This window comes from Panonychus citri, unplaced genomic scaffold (genome assembly GCF_014898815.1).
Source record: "Panonychus citri isolate SS breed McGregor unplaced genomic scaffold, ASM1489881v1 Contig00139, whole genome shotgun sequence".
NCBI lineage: Eukaryota > Metazoa > Arthropoda > Arachnida > Trombidiformes > Tetranychidae > Panonychus > Panonychus citri.
Genome location: NW_026515544.1, coordinates 373,178 through 392,254, shown reverse-complemented (window position 1 = coordinate 392,254; position 19,077 = coordinate 373,178). Strand labels below are relative to the sequence as shown.

General features: G+C 32.3%; 7 protein-coding genes across 8 annotated transcripts; 4 read left to right on the top strand and 3 right to left on the bottom strand.

Annotated features, from left to right (window-relative positions):
* Positions 1 to 826: 826 nt before the first annotated feature.
* Positions 827 to 7,473, top strand: LOC128393963 (peroxisomal multifunctional enzyme type 2-like). Its single transcript, XM_053354196.1, is given in 18 exon segments — positions 827 to 1,115; positions 1,247 to 1,300; positions 1,408 to 1,515; positions 1,788 to 1,847; positions 1,929 to 2,082; positions 3,083 to 3,147; positions 3,215 to 3,580; positions 3,673 to 4,274; positions 4,339 to 4,665; positions 4,945 to 5,149; positions 5,305 to 5,888; positions 5,958 to 6,140; positions 6,209 to 6,353; positions 6,433 to 6,566; positions 6,628 to 6,829; positions 6,832 to 6,903; positions 6,992 to 7,116; positions 7,189 to 7,473. Coding segments are annotated over 18 exon segments (3,549 nt in total). The 5' UTR covers positions 827 to 1,054; the 3' UTR covers positions 7,291 to 7,473.
* Positions 7,474 to 7,616: 143 nt separating this feature from the next.
* Positions 7,617 to 10,302, bottom strand: LOC128393967 (histone acetyltransferase KAT2B-like). Its single transcript, XM_053354203.1, has one exon. The coding sequence runs from the start codon at positions 9,594 to 9,596 to the stop codon at positions 8,478 to 8,480; it is 1,119 nt and encodes a 372-aa protein (XP_053210178.1). The 5' UTR covers positions 9,597 to 10,302; the 3' UTR covers positions 7,617 to 8,477.
* Positions 10,303 to 10,482: 180 nt separating this feature from the next.
* On the bottom strand, positions 10,483 to 12,401 carry LOC128393968 (DNA repair protein RAD51 homolog 3-like). Its single transcript, XM_053354204.1, is given in 7 exon segments — positions 10,483 to 10,806; positions 10,884 to 11,072; positions 11,134 to 11,268; positions 11,348 to 11,577; positions 11,580 to 11,611; positions 11,827 to 12,052; positions 12,132 to 12,401. Coding segments are annotated over 7 exon segments (993 nt in total). The 5' UTR covers positions 12,250 to 12,401; the 3' UTR covers positions 10,483 to 10,743.
* On the top strand, positions 12,397 to 15,567 carry LOC128393964 (uncharacterized). 2 transcript variants are annotated; one of them, XM_053354197.1, is made up of 2 exons: positions 12,397 to 12,518; positions 12,676 to 15,567. In XM_053354197.1, exon 2 carries the CDS (start codon positions 12,901 to 12,903, stop codon positions 15,439 to 15,441), a length of 2,541 nt encoding a protein of 846 aa, XP_053210172.1. In that variant the 5' UTR covers positions 12,397 to 12,518; positions 12,676 to 12,900; the 3' UTR covers positions 15,442 to 15,567. The 2 variants fall into 2 exon arrangements, with proteins under 2 accessions (XP_053210172.1, XP_053210173.1); XM_053354198.1 differs by having other exon boundaries at positions 12,414 to 12,518; positions 12,727 to 15,567.
* A 289-nt stretch (positions 15,568 to 15,856) lies between these two features.
* LOC128393970 (uncharacterized) lies at positions 15,857 to 17,039 on the top strand. The gene is made up of 2 exons (XM_053354206.1): positions 15,857 to 16,187; positions 16,290 to 17,039. The coding sequence occupies exons 1-2, from the start codon at positions 16,054 to 16,056 to the stop codon at positions 16,909 to 16,911; spliced, it is 756 nt and encodes a 251-aa protein (XP_053210181.1). The 5' UTR covers positions 15,857 to 16,053; the 3' UTR covers positions 16,912 to 17,039.
* A 47-nt stretch (positions 17,040 to 17,086) lies between these two features.
* LOC128393971 (replication protein A 32 kDa subunit-B-like) lies at positions 17,087 to 18,353 on the top strand. Its single transcript, XM_053354207.1, has one exon. The coding sequence runs from the start codon at positions 17,243 to 17,245 to the stop codon at positions 17,975 to 17,977; it is 735 nt and encodes a 244-aa protein (XP_053210182.1). The 5' UTR covers positions 17,087 to 17,242; the 3' UTR covers positions 17,978 to 18,353.
* A 167-nt stretch (positions 18,354 to 18,520) lies between these two features.
* LOC128393937 (protein aveugle-like) lies at positions 18,521 to 18,850 on the bottom strand. The gene has a single exon (XM_053354167.1). The coding sequence runs from the start codon at positions 18,848 to 18,850 to the stop codon at positions 18,521 to 18,523; it is 330 nt and encodes a 109-aa protein (XP_053210142.1).
* Between the last annotated feature and the right edge of the window lie 227 nt (positions 18,851 to 19,077).

Genomic DNA, 19,077 nt, shown 5'->3' with positions numbered 1-19,077 from the left:
TCTATTCACACAATTATCTGTTAATTGTAACAATCCAAAAGTCTGACTTATTGTTGACAATTTGATTTTTTCAAGATTTTTTTTTGGTTAATCAAAATTTTTTTCTTTCATTTGTAGACAAAATTTACAAACAATTAACTTAATTAACAGTCTTCATTGATTTAGAATGGGAAAGGCCCTTGAAATGCAATTAATTGTTAATCAAAGTGATGGATATTAATTAAAGGCCCAATCAAGAATTGTATCCAATGGGAAAGTAAAAAAAAGTCTTTATCACAATTAAACAATTACTATGAACAATTGATTAAATAAATTACAATTTCAATTTCAATTCTAATTTATTTATAGTAATTAGTAAATAGAAATCATTTTAATTGTTTAATTGTCCCAATAGAATCAAAGACAAACATTAGTTAAAAGTATTAATTAAAAAAAAAAAGTCAACCTTGAGAATGATAAACAACAATCTAAATACCAATTAGTTAATTGTATCATCATCTTCACCAACAACAATTTAAAAAATATTTACAATATGAGTGAACAAAATTAACTAATCATCAATTTCCATCGTTGATTAACCATAAAAATGTTCGAGCTCGAAAACAAAACAAAAACAAAAACTTTGCCGATGCGAAAAAAAGTCCAATCAAAACTAGCAAAGTTTTCTAACAAATCAATTCTAATTATCGATGAAAATTTAACCAAACAATTAAACTTAATTGTCAAATAAATTTAAAAATAGTTAATTGTCTTCTGCGCAGTTAAAGGTTAATAATAGAAGGGAAAATTATTTATATTCCCCAAAACCAGAAAACTATTGAATCTCCAATAACCAGAAACCAGTTTAACCTGAACAGTGAAAAAGATCAACAACAATTTACTTACGTTGTTAACTTTTGATTATCCAACTCAATTGTCCTCTTTTTTTCTGACAACCTAAATTGTGAAATTAGCTCTTGTTTTAATTCACCTTTTTCGTCCCATTCCAATTAACCAACTGTTCCTGGTTAACAATTAATCAATTTGTGTCTCTGTCATATATAAAACATCAACAATGGTTAGTGATTTGTTGAAATTTGCTGGTAGAGTTGCCATAGTCACTGGAGCCGGTGGAGGTAAGTTCATATCTTTCATTGTGATTTAATTGCTCCAATTAACGAGTTTCTATTGATTTTATATATCACAATTAACTGTAATTGTAATTAATACAATTTTCTACATTGATTATTGTTAATTTTCACCTTAGGATTGGGTAAAGAATACGCTTTATTATTAGCTTCAAGAGGAGCTTCAGTTGTAGGTAAGAAAATGTTATTGGTTTTGTTTTTGTTTTGATTTCTATTATATAATTCAATTAACTTGATTATTTGATTTAATTGTCAACTTTTCTCTATCTGTGGTGGTCAGTTAATGATCTTGGAGGATCTCGAAGTGGTCAGGGTAGTGATAAAAGAGCTGCTGATGTTGTCGTTGATGAGATACGTAAAAATGGAGGAAAAGCTGTCGCTAATTATGGTAAGTTAATCAATCATTTCTTTTTGATTTAATTGGTGATTATAATTAAAGAAAGTTAATTTTATCTCATCTTTAATGATCTTCTCATTTTAACCGATACAATTCAAGTCTCTTTATCATATAAATGTCACCTTATTTACTCAGACTGTTAACCATAACAAACACATTGACATTTATTGATTCACCTTAATCTTCATTTACAATTAAATTAATCAGTTCAAGACACTAATTAACTTAATTTTCATCTCAATTCATATTGATATTGATTACAGATTCCGTTGAAGATGGTGATTCAATTGTTAAAACTGCCATTGATAATTTCGGTCGCATTGGTGAGTTTCAAATTAGTCGATCAGCTGATCGATGATTTTTGATTCAATTGTTTCTAATTAGTGATTATTAATCATCGATAGACATTGTCATCAACAATGCTGGTATCCTACGAGATAAATCATTCCAAAAAATGACCGATGAAGATTGGGACGCTATTCATAAGGTCCATCTACGAGGATCGTACAAAGTATCGAGAGCCGCTTGGCCTTATTTCAGGGAACAAAATTATGGAAGGTAAGAATTAATCATAATCAATTGCAATTCCAATTGTTTTCACCACAATAACAACAATCATTTAATTTGATTCAATAAGTTTCATCGTTGAATAGTTTAAATTAAATTAGTTGATCAACTTTACTCATTTTTCGTATTGAATATAAACTCAGAACAAATTTAACAACAATAAGATGTTGATTTCCCTGTTGAAACAATCAATTATTTCATGATTATATTAATTTTGTTTTTCCTTATATCAAAATTTTCCCCCCTCACGCAATTTAATCACTTGATTAAAGTCTCTTTATATCTAATAATTAGTTGATTACCGTTTTCTCCTTGGTGTTAATTGCTGAAGGTTCAGGTTGACGTTTTTTGAGAGTCAATTTTTGTAAATTGTCTTATTAATTGTTACTTTTATTTCTTGATTTCTCTGAATTGTTGTTTCTCATCAATCACTTTGAATTCTGATTAATAAGAGAGATTAATTAATTATCACAATTAAAGTAATTGACCAATTTTTCCCCATAAATTAGTCTCATTTTAATATCATAATAACAATACTTGCAAATAGGTTAATTGTGACTGAATTAATCAATTGGTTTGAAACTAATCATTTTTTTTCAATGTCTCTCTCATGAAACAATTGTAATTATCTTTTTTCCACTGTTCGTGTTTTATTAATTGTCAAGTTTGAATGATTATTGTTGGTGTCGCGGTTTATTGATCATCCATTTGATAATCAACTAACGATAGACAGATATCATCTTCCGGGTTAATCATCATTAGAATCAGTATAATGATTAAGTTAATTCTCTTATTTTCAAAACGATGATGAGGATAATTATGATTAACCTGGAAAAAGATTTTAACTCAATTGAAACAGATCATTAATGAAATTTAGTCTTTGATTTACTAAATTATAATAGTTTGAACACTTTATGTATCCAATTGAATTTTAATTAATCTAATCAATTCCCTGGTTGTTAATAAATTGCTTTTGTCTTTTCTTAATTAGGATAATCATGACTTCATCTAATGCTGGACTTTTTGGTAATTTTGGACAAGCAAATTACAGTTCAGGTTAGCTAGATTGATATGAATTCTGATCAATATGATGATTGATTTCTTTGTGATTTAATGATTTCAGCGAAACTTGGCTTGGTTGGATTGGCTAAAACTCTTGCAATCGAAGGTTCCAAGTATAAGATTAACTGTAATACAATAGTTCCCGTTGCTGGATCTCGATTAACGGAGGACATTTTACCTCCCAATCTGTATGAACAATTTAAGCCTAAATTTGTTGCCCCAGTGGTCGCTTGGCTTTGCCATGAATCTTGTCCCGATTCGGGTGAGGTTTACGAAGCCGCTGGTGGTTGGGTAGGTAAATATGCTTACAAACGATCAGCCGGAAAAGCTTTCATTCCTCCAGACCAAATGAGCATTGAAACCGTTCGTGATCAATGGTCAAAAATCAGCGATATGACCATTGCCTCTTATCCAGCAAACATTCATGGTAAACAAGATGTCTTTTTAATCATTCAGTTAATGGTTATCATTTTGTGAGTTCAGCGTAATTGATTGTTATCATTTTTCCTTTACTTTCAGAACAAATATCTGAACTTGTCGCCAGTGTTAATGGGGAATCAACTCTAACTGCTGAAAGAAATACTCAAGCCGAGGAAAACGGTGAATTCAATTACAACTCAGAGAAATTGATCTTATATGCTCTTGGTATTGGTGTTAATATCGATGAACCTTATCACTTAAGGTACTTGAATGAAAGCGATGGCGAGTTCAGTGCTTTTCCAACCTTCGGTGTTATCCCAGGTCTAGATGGATTCATGCAAAGTGATATTTTTCACAAAATTACAAAACAATATGGTATTGTTATTGATCCAAGTCGTATACTTCATGGTGAACAATATTTAGAGATTCGAAATCCGGTTCCAACTGAAGCCAAATTACGTTCAGAGGCTCGAGTAATTGATGTCCTTGATAAAGGATCAGGAGCCGTTGTAATTGCTGAAGTTGATTCGTTAGATAGTGAAGGGAAATCCATTTTTTACAATCAATTTACACTTTTCCTTGTTGGTTCTGGTAAATTTGGTGGAAAACGGTCAAGTGATAATCCACAAATTAAACAAGTTATCTCACCACCAAATAGACCTGCGGATGCAATTGTCACTGAGAAAACATCAATCAATCAAGTAAGAATTGAAATCTCATCTAAAGTGTTGTTTCTAATTGTTGTCTCTTGTTATTTTGTATTAGGCTGCTTTGTATCGTCTCTCTGGCGATAAAAATCCTCTTCACATTGATCCCAATTTCGCCGCTGTCGCTGGTTACGACAAGCCAATTCTCCATGGGCTTTGTACTCTTGGTTTTGCTACTCGACATGTTTTACGAACCTTTGCCAATGGAGATCCTTCTGCTTTCAAGGCCATTAAAGCTCGATTCACAAAGACAATCTTACCCGGAGAATCTTTGAAAACCGAAATGTGGAAGGAAGGAAATAGAATTCATATTCGATGTTCAGTTGTAGAAACTGGAACAATGATTATCGAAGGAGCGTATATTGACCTTAACCATTCCTCGCAGGTATTAACCAAAACTTCTAATTCTAATCTCTAAATTGGAATCAAAAATGAAAACTTTGGAAAAAGAAGCTTCTAATTAATTAAAGAATATTTTTTTAGTACCAATTTGAACTTGGATTAAAGTGGTTAACTCACTTTTCACAGATTATATCACAGAATTGTCTCATTTACTTGTCATTCTAATGATTTTATACAGAGAATCTTTTTGAATAAGTTTTTATCAGATTATTAATCAAACTGCTTAACTGTCCTGCATTTATTTACCATTTCAACCTATCAGGTTAAACTTGATGAATTAATTTCTCAGAAAAATAATGATGTTCCATTAGAAGTCTTTGATGATGGTGATGAGATTTATCTAGTTTCGGATCCGATTTTCGAAGAGATCGGTCGACGGATCGAAATGGCTCCTGAGGTCGCATTTAAAATCAACGCAATTTATGAATTTCTCATTCACAAAGATGGTAAACCAGTTAAACGATGGGGTAAGTTAGTTGACTCTCAATCCAATCATTTAGAACAATCAAACAGTTTAAATTGTTAACCATTGCAGAAAAAGTAATCAATTTCGTCGATCAACTCATTAATATCTGATCAATTTGTATTAATTGTTATTGTTTCTCTTTTTCTTTTGATCCAGTTCTCGATCTGAAATCTCCTAAAAAAGGTCTATTCACCGATGGATATAAAGTTAATGAACCAAATTGCATAATTGAAATCTCCGACTCTGATATGGCTGCTTTGGCAATGGGTGATTTAGATCCAGTGGCTGGTTTCATGGAGGGAACAATTAAGATTGTTGGTGATCCAAGTGTCACCCAGAAGCTTAATTATATCTTTAAATTGGATAGTTCAGTTTTACATATTGAAAAAACTGCCGCTGCAGATGCACAAAAATTTGCTTCATTCAATCAAACCACTAACAACAATCAACCGAAATCCCAACAACCGCTTTCGATGGTTTGTCGTATTGACAATGTCTTTCAGAATTGGGCCTGCAAACGCCTCGGTGAATTGAAAGCACTAATTCCAACAATTAAGACAGTCTACCAGTGGAACATAACAAAAGAAGGTAAAATCGTCTCGGTCTGGACTTGTGATTTTAAAAATGGCGATGGTGACATTCATCAAGGTCCACCTAAAAATGGTAAAGCTGATTGTACACTGACCATTGATGACGATTTTGTGTGTAAAATTTTCGAGGGAAAAGAAGACGCAATGAGAGTGAGTAAATTTAATTGATTTTTATTTCAATTGTGCTAATCAATCAGTTTCTTTCTATTTGATTAAAAGGCTTTCATGTCAGGTAAATTGAAAATTTCCGGTAATATTTTGGCCGCTCAAAAGCTACAGCAATTATGGTCTGAAGAGGGTCCAAATGTCGCTGCTACTTTGTCCGAAGATAAATCTTCACAATCAACTGAATCAAGTAAATCATCAGAAAAAACTTCCTCTGATGTTGATCCTGATGTTGAGGTAAATTAAATGGTTAGCAATTTAGTATTAACACTTCTAAATTTAATTCTCTTGTTTCAATCATTCAGGCGATTCCGATAACTGGATACAAATGTGACCTTGTTTTCAGTATTTTCAGGCATCGATGTCACGAAGAACCAGATTTCATGAAGCGACTTCGAGTTGTATTCCAATTCAATGTTGTTCGTCAAAAGAAACCAGCTTGTGTTTGGAGTTGAGTAAAAACCATCGCTTAATCAACCAATTGCGACCTTAATTGTTTATCTAATTGTTTCTCTTTTGATTTATTTAGCTGCTGATAATAAGACAACAGATATTGTACAAGTTTACCGAGAGTTACCCAGAAATGTTAAACCTGATTGCATTGTGACAATGGAAGATGAAGATTTACTCAAAGTTCTGACAGGCAAAGCTAATCCTCAGAGAGTAAGTTAATCAGCTGATTGACTTTTCGATTGTTGTACTTAATTATTTGATTTCTATTTAGATGTTCATGCAAGGAAAGATCAGAATCAAGGGGAACATCATGTTGCTCCAAAAACTGAACACACTTTGGTTAGAGTTTCAGAAACTTGGTAAAAATCCCGAACTTCCGCTTGCGATGGAAATTTTACTCAACGAACCTCTTAAAGTTGGACTTCGAAGTGAGACAATGTTCATCGATATGCTCCAGAGAATCGTTCGACTCCCGATTTACTGGTCGATGCTAAAGGTTATCATAATTTCAACGTTACCAAGGATAATAAAGTTGTTTCTAATTGGGGTAATGATTGACTTGGATTCTATTTTCTTTTGCAAATTAATTTCCAACTTACCGATTGTTATAATTAAACTTTAACTTTCCCTTTTAGTCGTTGACTTAACTGGCGATATTCCTAAAATTGCTCGAGGTTCCGCTTCCGATCCTGTCTCAACTTGGACTCTTGATGATTATGATGTTGCTCGTTTAGTTTTGATGAAACTCAAACTTTCTGATGTAAGTTATTAGTGTAATCAGTTGATTGTTATTTCCATTTGATTAACTGGTCCTTTCTACCTTTAATTACAGGCAATCGCTCAAAATAAAGTTACTATTGAAGGAAACAAGGAGAAGGCTTTGAAATTGGAAAAAATTTTCACAACACCAACATCGATGAAACCAAAAATCTAATTACAAACAACAATCAATTTCCAATCATTCTCATCATTACCTAATCATCATTTATGATTTCATATAACTTGTTGATCAAAATTTTCACTTTGTTATTGATTTCTAATCAAAATACAATAATTTACAATCAATTATATTTTGGAAAATTTTAACTCCAATCAATTTCTAACTAAAAATAAAAATCTATTGAAAGAAAAAGTTTAATCTCAAAAAGTTAATTGTTTGAAATGACTGATTGAACATTTTCTTTCTAATGATTAAGTTTATGAGTATATTGTAAATCGGTGTTAATTAAATCAAGAAGAAATCGAGTAATTAAGTTATAATAATTTTCTTCTGATTGAATTTATTTCTCTGTCAATTGGTATAATCGAATCAACTTGTCCATTGATTTGTTTGGACTTTCAACTTAAGTTGATTGTCTTAATTTGGAAGAGATCGGGTCTTGATTGTCATCAGATTAGTACATTTAATTGAATATACATTGTGTTTATATATTATAATTAACTATTATATTTATCATCTTTGCGAGGTATACGTAAAATAGATGAGATGGATAATAATGTAAACAATATAAAAGTAAAAAAAGGTTAATTCAGATAATTAAGGTTATTTAGGGTGGAGATTAATTATTTTGTGTTCATCATGTTTCCAATGGGAACGAAAAGTTTAAAACACTATCGAAAACGTAATAATCATCAATTTGTTTGATGTCCCACCAAATGAACTAATTGTAAAAGTGATAATAAGATGATTATGTTTCAAATTGTTACTCTCGACTTGAATTAAAAGTGATCTTGGATTTGAATAAAAAGTTGATTAAATGGTTGATTGTTTTGTTTATGAAGTTTAAAGATGACAAAGAAAACTTCAGAGATCAATTGAGGTTCCATCCAAATTATTATTTCGTAGCCAAAGGTTTAGGAGATCATTGATATATGAGGTTAAACCATAATTCCAATTGACAATTAACTTTCTTTTTCCATGGTTTGCAAAAAGTGATTATGGGTGAGCAATGAAAGTTTACATAAATTATGTTTGTATTGTTATAATTTATAAATATTTATATTAGTGAATGGGCAGGTAGATGAGCTTTTTCATAGAGATGAGGTCTTTTAATTGCAATTTTAGTCATTTTTGTGTGTTGATTAGAAGATGAATTTTGTTGTTTGCGGGAATCGAATCGATCATTTTTCCCATAGACCTGCTTCTTTCATTTTGCTGATGAAAAATCTTTCCAGGACATTAGCACATTTGTAATACTCGGTGTCCATTGCATTGTAAGTTCGGCAATTGGTGAATATTCGAGTCATATCGGAGATGAAAATACGTTTATTGGAGTAATGGCGACTTTTCAATCTCTCTGACATGGTTTTCAGGTCCATTGGATTCTTAATATGTTCATAATAATCTGGTGCTTCAGTTAATTCAACAGGTTTAATGAATGGCCAAGCTGATGGGTGATTTTTCACTTGATTTAAAACGGTTTTCAAAAGATTGTACAGTTTATCATCGTCTTTGCTTTTAAATTTTTTATCTCGAGAGGAATTACCATCGCTATTATTAGTTGATGATGATTGATTACAACGAAGAGCTAGATTTGGATTTTGTCTTAGTATATCGGCTTGTTTCAAATCGATCAATTTTCTGATAATTTCTTTCTGCTTTCTCATTACGGAAGAGAAAAGTGTATAAATAATGGAAGAATCTAGTTGACATCCCATTAAGGTGGCACCTTCATAATCCTTGATAAATCCCAGGTAAGAGGTTTTGGCGAGTTTAATGTCAATAGTAAACCCTTGTTTCTTAAAATAACCAATTGCATATTCATCTGCATAGGTAAGAAAATGATGGATTCCAAGTTGAACATGATAATCTTTCAGGTGATTCATGAGATGAGTTCCATAGCCTTTAACCTGTTCATTTGATGTAACTGCACAGAAAACAATCTCACTGAAACCTTGAGCTGGAAATAAACGGAAACAAATTCCACCAATAACTTTATTGTCCTTAATCAAAGCCAATGTCCGATGTTTGGGATCAAAAACAAGTCGAGCGATATATTCCTTGGGCATTCGAGGTAATTGATGACTGAAAACATTTTGCAATCCAACCAACCAAAGGAGACATTGTTTACTAATTGGTTTAGTTAATGAATTGGCAACAATATGAAACTCGATGATTCCTTTTGATTCCTCAGTCCGAGCTGCTTCATCACGAGCACTATTTTCCAATGCATCCAATGATAATTTAGATTCTTTCATTGACTTTAAAACTTGTCTCAATGTATCTTCAGGAATATCCATTGTTTACAGAATATTTTCCAACCAAAAAAAAGGAGAGCAGGGAAAACTAGATAAATGTAGATTTAAATTGTAACACTGATTGAATAGTAATCACTTGGAATGAGAAAAAAACGTAAATATTAAAAAGACACAAAATCAAAACAATAACATAGAAAAGTAAACAAACATCAAGAATCACGCATGATCATTTTGTCTTTAAAAGGCAAATCTCTATGGGAAATTAACGAGTGTCCCAAGCAGATATTCAACCATTTAATAGCAACAATTAGACATAATCACCTAATTAGTTGACATGTTATCTTGAATCAAGATCTAAATGGGAACTTGACAATTTAAATGGTTACATTGTTGTTCATATGATGGTTAAGAAAAGGAGTCACTGAGTATATACAAATTTCACTTTGGGTTGGATCAATTTTCCTTAAATTGTGATTATTACAGTGCCATAGGTAAAGAGAAATGTTTTGTTCAAAAATAAGGAAATTATTTCTTTTCGGTTTCCTGTTGATTGTGATTTAAAACGAAACAATTGAAAACAAAAGCGGAAAAAAAGCTAAAATTTGCTGTCATTTCCTCCGCTTAGTTTTTCATAGACTGAACTTCAGAGTGACCTGGAGGTCCAATTGGACTCTGAACGGCCAGTTTAGTGATTGAGTGTTAATTAACAAGCATGATTGCATGGGTCTGACTTTATTATCTCTTTAAATTGAATTAAATAGTCGAGGAAAGAAGGACAAAAGTTTAATTAGTAAATTAAAGTGATTGAAGACTCAATTTTCTTAGTTGTTTGGAATTTAGTTTGTAAGAGACTCACTAGATGGTAGCATTTTACAAACTTTTGGATTTTTCTTTTTAAATTAATTTTAATTTTGTCACATTAACAACAATTTGTTGATTTTTGCTTTATTTTAACTTGAATTTAAACTGTCAATGGATTCAGTTTACTTGATGATCAATTTTTAGAGTGTTGAGATTAAACTGTATGTGAGATAACAATTGGGCAGCACAATTAAGAAAATTGAATGAGTGGAAATGAAAATTTATACTTGAATAATTAGTGTTCAAGTTTTAAGATATAATCAATAGATTAACTTTGAAGTTAGATGATTGATGATTTTTCAATTAAGAGAATGGTTGTTGTTTCTTTTCAGTTGAGATGGTTAAGATCAGCTATTGGTCTTTCGTCGATTTCATCACTAATACCTTGAGGCTATGGACGAAAAGAATACAAAAAAATCGTTAAGGTAAAATTAACTGATTGTTTGCAGATGTTAATTGTCAACATACCCCGATTGAAAAGTTAATCGAAGCTTCTTGTTGTTTAACTGATTTCGTTAATGTCGCTATACGACGTCCAGTGTTTTCTTGTTTTTCCATAAACAGTCTCAACGCACAATAATGACCCCAACGATTACCAAGTGCAGGAGTGACTGATTGAGTCTCAGGTTGATACCGAACATGATTAGTAACAACAATCTACAATAAATAAAACAAGATTAATAAATCAACAGAGAAAATAAATTATCCAAATACTTACACAGAGATTGTAAGTTGCTGCAAGTTCCCGAAGTTTGGAGCTTATTTGCCAAAGAAGAGCGTTTCTTTCATCCATTCGTCCCTCGAAATCATAACGAATCAAATAAGCGATACTATCAATGATAATCAATTTTATCTAAAAATTAAGTATAACAAAATCATTAGATGATTTTATCCACATTCAACCAAAGTTATCGATTTTAGAGGAAACTAACTTGAGGATTTTGCTTTAGAAATGGCTCCAACAATTCAAGGATTAAAATCTTTAATTGTGACAATTCATCGACTCTTTCGACAAATATATGCTCGGAGATCCTTTCCTCATCCAATTCCATATGATTTTTGATCTTTTCCCTTAAAAAACTGGCAATTTCAGCGATCCGATTAAAGCGAAATGAATTGTCAACATCGATGTACAAAGCGTCAGCTGCTAGGCCACTAATTTTCTTGGTAATTGAACAGTGACACAGAGCTGGAAACTGAATCAAGGTCAATAATCATAAATTAATAAACGATAATGATTCAATATTACAATAATCAAAGATATGAAGACAATTACAATGAAAATCTTTGCTCTATAATCACAAATATTGTCATCACTTGGTTACGATGGTAAAAACGTACAACCATCACAACAAAATTTTTGATCAATCGAAGGCTATTGAATGAGAACTGATTCATTTTGTTCACTCACCATAATTGAGTTTTACCTGTACCAGAGGCTCCAGAGATTTCACATAATCGACCCAACGGAAATCCATCATTCAACAATTCATTCAATTTAACACTAAGTGTCGGTATCGCTGCACCAGAGGAGAGTTCATGTTTCAACCACATAGATGCTGGACTGAGAAACAATGGATCCTTGTTATTAATCACCCTGATAACATGTTCACATTCATCCAAAGGTAAATGAGTAACTAAATAATTGAAAAATATCGGTCAATAATAAAAAAGAGTCAAAATAAATCAAATTTTCATCTGTAACAATTGACTTACTGTTGCTCAATTGGTCAGCAGATAAATTCAGCAGATCACCGGACATTGTCAACGAATGGGAGATTAGTGTTTCCTTTATTTTGAAAGGTAATTTGTAACAATGAATTGTTTTCGACATAATTAGAATTACAATTAGAAAATAAAATCACAATTAGTAAAATAAACAGATGAGAAGATCGGAGAGATTATTTTGTTTTCTCTTCTTGTTCTTTACCAAACAAACCGCCAAAAAGAATGAGAGAGAAAAAGAGAAACAAAAACAAAAGAGAAAACCAGTTGAGACTAAATTCTTACATTGGTTAGTTAATTTGTTCTCATTTTGTTTCTCCTTTTTTCATCGGTTTAATTGTTCGCTAATCATGACAATTAGTTAACCATAATTCTATTGTAAGTGATGTTATTCATCTAATTTAAGTGGGAATATTTTTTCTATTCTTTTTAATTGTTTCTTTTGTTTTTTCTTTCTTTCCCTTGTTTACCTTTTCTTTTACCATGTAGACTAATTTTGCATTTTCTTTCTATTTTTCTTTTGTGTTTTTAATAGAATTTATTTTTTAATTGTCATCTTAATTGGTTATTATTACTGAATCTCCAGGAATCCAATTTGTTGACTGGACCATGAAAGTTGTTTATGTTACGTTTATTTCCACTGGTTAATAATCTGTTTTGATCCTAACTTAGGATTGAATTTATATTTTTCTATTGGATTATATTGGAAGTTGGATTTGATTAGTTACTATTTAAAGTTAGATAGAATTTGTTATTAATCATGGAATCTAAAATTATGGATGGTAACTATTTAGGATGTGATGGTTCTCATGGAGAAAGTGCTGGTTCTCATTCTGATTATAGTGACTCGGAGTGTTATTCAGAATTAGATTCTAACTTGGAATGGATTCAAGAGAATTGTGATTCTAGAGGTAATCTATTTTATCTCCAAATCTTAAGGAGAGATTCAATTGTCAACTTGGAGAGACCATCAGAAATTGAACCATCGGAAGCTGAAGGTTCAGATATTTTTTCACCTTTTCGAAAATTGCCCAAGATTAAATCGAGTTACTCTAAATTTAGACATTGGGTTACCGGCGAAAGGAGAGTTAAATCTTCTTTGAAAGAATCAATCAAGAAAAGTTGGCTGAAAAAGGGAGCAAAGGTTCACCAATCATCATCATCACCTACAGTTCACAAAGATATTTCTGGTGAAAATCAAGAAACAATTGGTGGATCAGTAAAGTTTCCAAATGCACCCAGAATAGGAATTGAAAATGAGCCAAAAACAAAAGATTTTCTATTCAATTTGGTGAAAGAAGGATTAAATACGAAAAGTGAAGATCAGGATAAAATATTCACCTTAATGTATCTCGCATCTCCCAATGACAATTCGTCCAATGACAAAGATTACGCTGTGTTAATCTATCCACCAATTCAACAAGTTTCTGGTGACAATCAAGATGCCGAGGGCAAAGATAACTTCAGTAACGATAGCGGTCTAAATAATTGGCAGAAAATTATCAAATTGAAAGGGATGTTCGTCTCACTCTCTCAAGTTATCAACGATATCACTGGACAACTTCCGATTGTCTCTTCAGTTGATGTAAGAAGTAAATTGGAATCACTAACCACCAAACGAGAAGATATCAAAGCCTTCAAGTCCAATGATAAGACTTTTATTGTGGCCTATGCTCAAGAATTTAATTCAGCGTTAATCTTGTGTTTTCCTGAAGAAAATTACAAACAACTTGAGATCATCTCAATGATTTCATCTCTAAGTCGATTATTTCGTTTTCTTTACAATTCTCTGGACGCTGCCTTCAAAAACTGCGATAATCACCCGAAGATACTTCACTATTTATCCATTTTTCATTATCTTTTATCCGAATCAAATTCAAAAGGACCAAGTCTGTGTTTTCACTTTGATATGATTCAAAGATTAATCATTGAAGACGATTTACTGTTAGGCTTGGATGAGGCTCTTTCCGAGTACGAATCAATGGATTGGTTCAGCGATTGCTGTTTCGGTGAAAATGGTGAAATAAGTTCCAGTTGCGATCTACTTATTGTTGGTTCAGCTCTTTTTTACAAAGGATTTCTAATCTCATCTCATTTACCTGGACACTACTTATCTGATGTGATTTCTTTCATCAAGTATAGAGGGATTATCAGTTTGATTAAACAACAGCCCATTAAAATGGTCATTTGGCAAGAAGTGTTTCCATTGACGGAGAAAAATGATCCAATGATCACCGATTTCAAAGAAAATGACGGAACTAGATTTTTCCTTCTAGTTGTCGCCGTTGAACAAACCTTACTTTGTACACTATTAGAGATTCCATTTCTTTGTGATGACTCTAAAACCAAACCAAACGAGCTTATTATCAATCAGACTCTTCGATTTGTGGCCTCAACGTTCAATCGATCTGGTTTAATACAAGAGTTAAATCAACATCTAAATGCTCAAAGTTATTTATTCAATAACACGTGGACCGGTGAATCTCATCCTAGTGATCGACTTCGGCAATCAATTTCTGCACGAGAATTGGCCGGAATTGGAGTTAAAGACGATGAGATATCATCATGTGACGATGATCATTGGTCTGAACATAGTTCAATTCCATCCAATCCTTTGAATAAATCGCTTTCAAGTCCATCAATACCACAAGTGCAAAACTCGTCAATTCTTGTTCATCATCATCCAAATCAACAACAATCGTCAACATCTATTCATCATACTCTTCCTCCTCCACTTCATCATCCTTTTCCTCCTGCACCGGCAACATCATTATCCTCAACAAGTGCAAGCTCATTGGATAGAAACAATTGCTCATTGCCAAACGAACTCACGGTTGACTCGAATTCCTGTTCCCATAGTATTCCAAGTTGCATCGATTATTATTCACAAGATTTATCTTTCCCCGACTATTTGCTTTTCTACATTGACATGGATCTAAATTCTCGAACCTTTTGTGGTCCCGTTGTTAATGATCTTTTTAGATCAACTTTATCACCAAATTTATCTCGAACCTTGCGAACTGTTGCTATTTATCTGAGTGAAAAATTGAACAAATATTATCCTGGATTAACGGAAATTGGAGATCATTTCACATATAAAGACACATTCCTCGGACCAAATGTACGATTTAAAAACAAGAAATCAGCTGATGGAGAACTTAATCTCTGGGTTGTTGGGAGAAAAGAAACTCCGTCCAGAGAAATGTTTCTCTTCTTCCGGGTTCCATCCAAAGGAAGAAAATCAAATTCATTTCTTCCAACTGAATCTTTATTTAATCGTCTCTCAGTACAAAACAAATGATTAACGGTTTACATTGATGAGAGAACAATCAATTTTAATCACTAATCTCTCTGTACTTGTCATGACTGATTTTGGCCAATCGTTCCTCTTTTCAATTAAACCTCTCACTGATTGTATAAATAATAATTATTTTGGCTTAGCAATTTTATCACATTTATCCAAAACAGTTAGAGTGATTATTATTTCATCGTTGTGGTTTTAATTCAATTCAATTTATCAAATTTCAAATGTAAGAAATTTTCGACTGATATTTAAAAGAAATCAAAGTTTAACTTTAATTATTTCTTGTTACAGTTTTCACTCAGATTACGCAAAGCTAATTCCTCTCATTTCTCATATCATTTGATTTCCTTATTATCTGCTAAACAGTTAAATTTTGTGTAATGGAAAATAATTGTGAGAAGAAACAAATTAGAAAATAATTAATCAATTGAAGTAATACAATCAAAAGAACCGCTCAGACCGATACTTTGGATTCGAGTCCTAAATGATTCCTTTGTGGACTTTGTTTACTCCAATTGGACTCGCCCAACTTTTGATTTGTTTTTTATCAATTTTCTGTTAATTAATTAAATATAATTCACATTTTCTGATTAAATTTAATATTCAATTATGATTTTCTGTGATAAACGTGTTATCCAGGGTGGGACTAAACTTTCAAAATCATATTATCTGCATGAAGTGACACATTATCTTGACTTGGGTGCATTCATCCGTCAAATCAACCGATTGGTTCCAGAATTTAAGTAAGTCTATGTAAACCATTTTTCCCTCCATGTTTATTAATTATTTTCTTCTGGTTGAGTGTTGATAATTATCCTTTGACCTTTATCTGTTGATCATTTCAGCTTTGGACAAGATGCCGATACAAGCTCAGATTTAGCTGTTCTGTCTAAACAAGAGCCTGAGATTACATCCAATTCTGAACCAGATCCTAAATCCGAGCCTGAAGTTGAACTTAATCAACAACATTACAACCATCAAACTGATCAATCACCATTTGAACCCTCACAACCATCACTTTTACCTTATCAACCATTTAATGATATCAAATATGATGCCACTTTACCCGATGAAATTTTACAAAGTGAATCAAGCTCAGGTGAATATGGACCAAGTTTAACTCACAGTGTTTCAGATGATACATTTAATACTGAAGCAAATACCGAATGTATGACAACAGCAACAACCTCACCAACCAGTTCACGATCTAACAGTCCATCCTTGATCACAATCAATCAAAAGGCGAAGAAAAAAATTAAAACCAAATGTAGCTCATCTCGTGAAGCGAAAAGAAGAAAAATTTGGATCTCAATTGCTCGAAGAGAAATTCCCAGAGCACAGAAAAGACGATCTTCTTTTAGGAAAAAACTTCTCGCGACTTGTAGAAAAATCTCTCGAATGGCCATACCACCAAGTAGTCCATTTCTTACCGATCAAATCACCGGTTTACCAACTCAAACCAATTAGGCTAATTGTTTGACCCAAAAAAAAAAAAAAACGAAAAATTGTAATTACAAAAATTATTTATTCCATTGTAATTTTCTCCGTAATTTATGAACATTCCCTCATTTTGGAATTAAAAGAAGCGCGAGAATTTTCACATTTTCCCTTTTCTTTAATCATTCGCTTTTTAATCAGCAGTTGATTTGGTTTCTAATTTTTAGCTTTTCAATTGTTCTTAATTGTTGGTGAATTTATTTTCTTTTTTCTGTGATTCTATTGGTTTAGAGGTCATTCGATTTTAATTATCCTTTTCTATTGTTTCTTTGTGAGAAAACTCGAGAGAACAAATTAAAAAATGTCTGAAGAAAAATCCGGTGAGAAGAAAATGTTACCCACAACAGTGAATATGATGAAAAAGCTTTGGACTACAACTCACGGGGTTGTTGTTCATAAGCAGAAATTTGACATTTTATCCTTTGTTGGTCGAGTTGCTGGTGTTAATGATTCTACAACTAAATGTGCTTATGTAGTCGATGATGGTACCGATTGTATTGACGTTCTTGTATGGAAAGGTGCTGATGATAGTAAAGCGAAAACACTTTCTGAGACTATTGGTATTGGAACTTATGTTCGCTGTTATGGTCAAATAAGGAATCAAAATAATACGCTTAACTTTGTCGCTTTCAAGGTTGACCCAATTAAAGATTTCAATGAAGTTACTGAACACGCGATGGAGGTTGTTCGAGATAATCTACTTCTCCGAAAGATTAAATTTCTTCACCTTGCAACTCGAGGAGATCCAACCGCTAATACTATTCTTTCTGGTTTGAGTGGAAGTGGTGGTGCCACTCCCATGGATATCGGTGATACTGGAAGTTCCAATCTACCAAGTGGTATGAACAAGGCTCAAACATTGATTCTCGAGACTCTCAACAAGTGTCAAGTAGAGGAAGGAATGAGCAGAGAGGAATTAGCCGGATGCTTACCAACTCTTGATTCCAGTACTTTAAACGGAAGTCTTGATTGGCTTGCAAATGAAGGTCACATTTTCACCACACTTAATGAGCATCATTTCAGAAGTGCCTACTAATCCTGAGTCATGAAACGATTACCCTGATTTGGACGCTAATCCTCATCTTTAGACTCCTTTCAAATTCCAAAGCTTTTCTCTATCATCTATTCCCAAAAATTCTATTATTTTTCTCATGAAATATTTACCTATAATCAATTTAATTGCCGAGTTTAACCCAATGGAAAATCAACAATTCAACTCATTCAACAATTTTTAGAAAATTTCTCTTCCTTCCTTCCTGTTGTCTAAATGACTTAACATTACTTTTTGTTTGGAACTTCAATCCAAATCTCATTTCATTACTTTCAAAGACTAACATTTTCACCTTTTTGTTTTATCTGGTTATTACAAAAGCAAAACAAAAACCAGAAATAAATTCAGTTATCAAAACTAATTGTTTGTCTAAAAGATTGTTATGTTAATTTGTGAACATGGTTTACATTGGGAAGGGATAAAATGATTCTCTTTAATTCAGACAAAAAATACTGAGAGAAATGAATTAAGATTAATGAATGAATGAGTAAAAACGCTCAATGAGTTGAAATGAAATGCGTTTTTTTTTCAATGGTAGGGAGTTGAATTTTCCGATTTCTTGTCCAAATCAAGTAATTCGGGAATATCACTTTTCAGTTTAAGCTTAAAGATAATCCGACAAATCTCATCACAATGTTGAGGATTAGAAATTCCCATTCGCTGTAGGGTAACCTCAGAGATTCTGACCAAAGATCGACCGGTAATCTCATGTTCCAGGAAAAGATGACCATACAAACCATAATACTCTTCACAATGTCGCTTTAACCATTTCATGACATCACCATTATTCCAATTGACGACATGTTTAGGTCCTTTTCTTTCACTTTGAGAAGCCGTTGATCCTTCGCGATTAATCATAGTTACCAAGATGCGAAGAAAATAAACAAACAAAGGCCAATAGAATATCAAAGAAAAGGTAAAAGAAGATCACAGAGAAATCGCGAAATCTAAAAGAGAAAGAGAAAGAAAAAGAACAATTAAACTAGATGAATGAGAAGAAGATATAAAAAAAAAGAGAAGAACAATTTAATTGTAATTAAGAAACAATTTAAATTCTCATTGTTTCCATTTGACAGATGATTAGA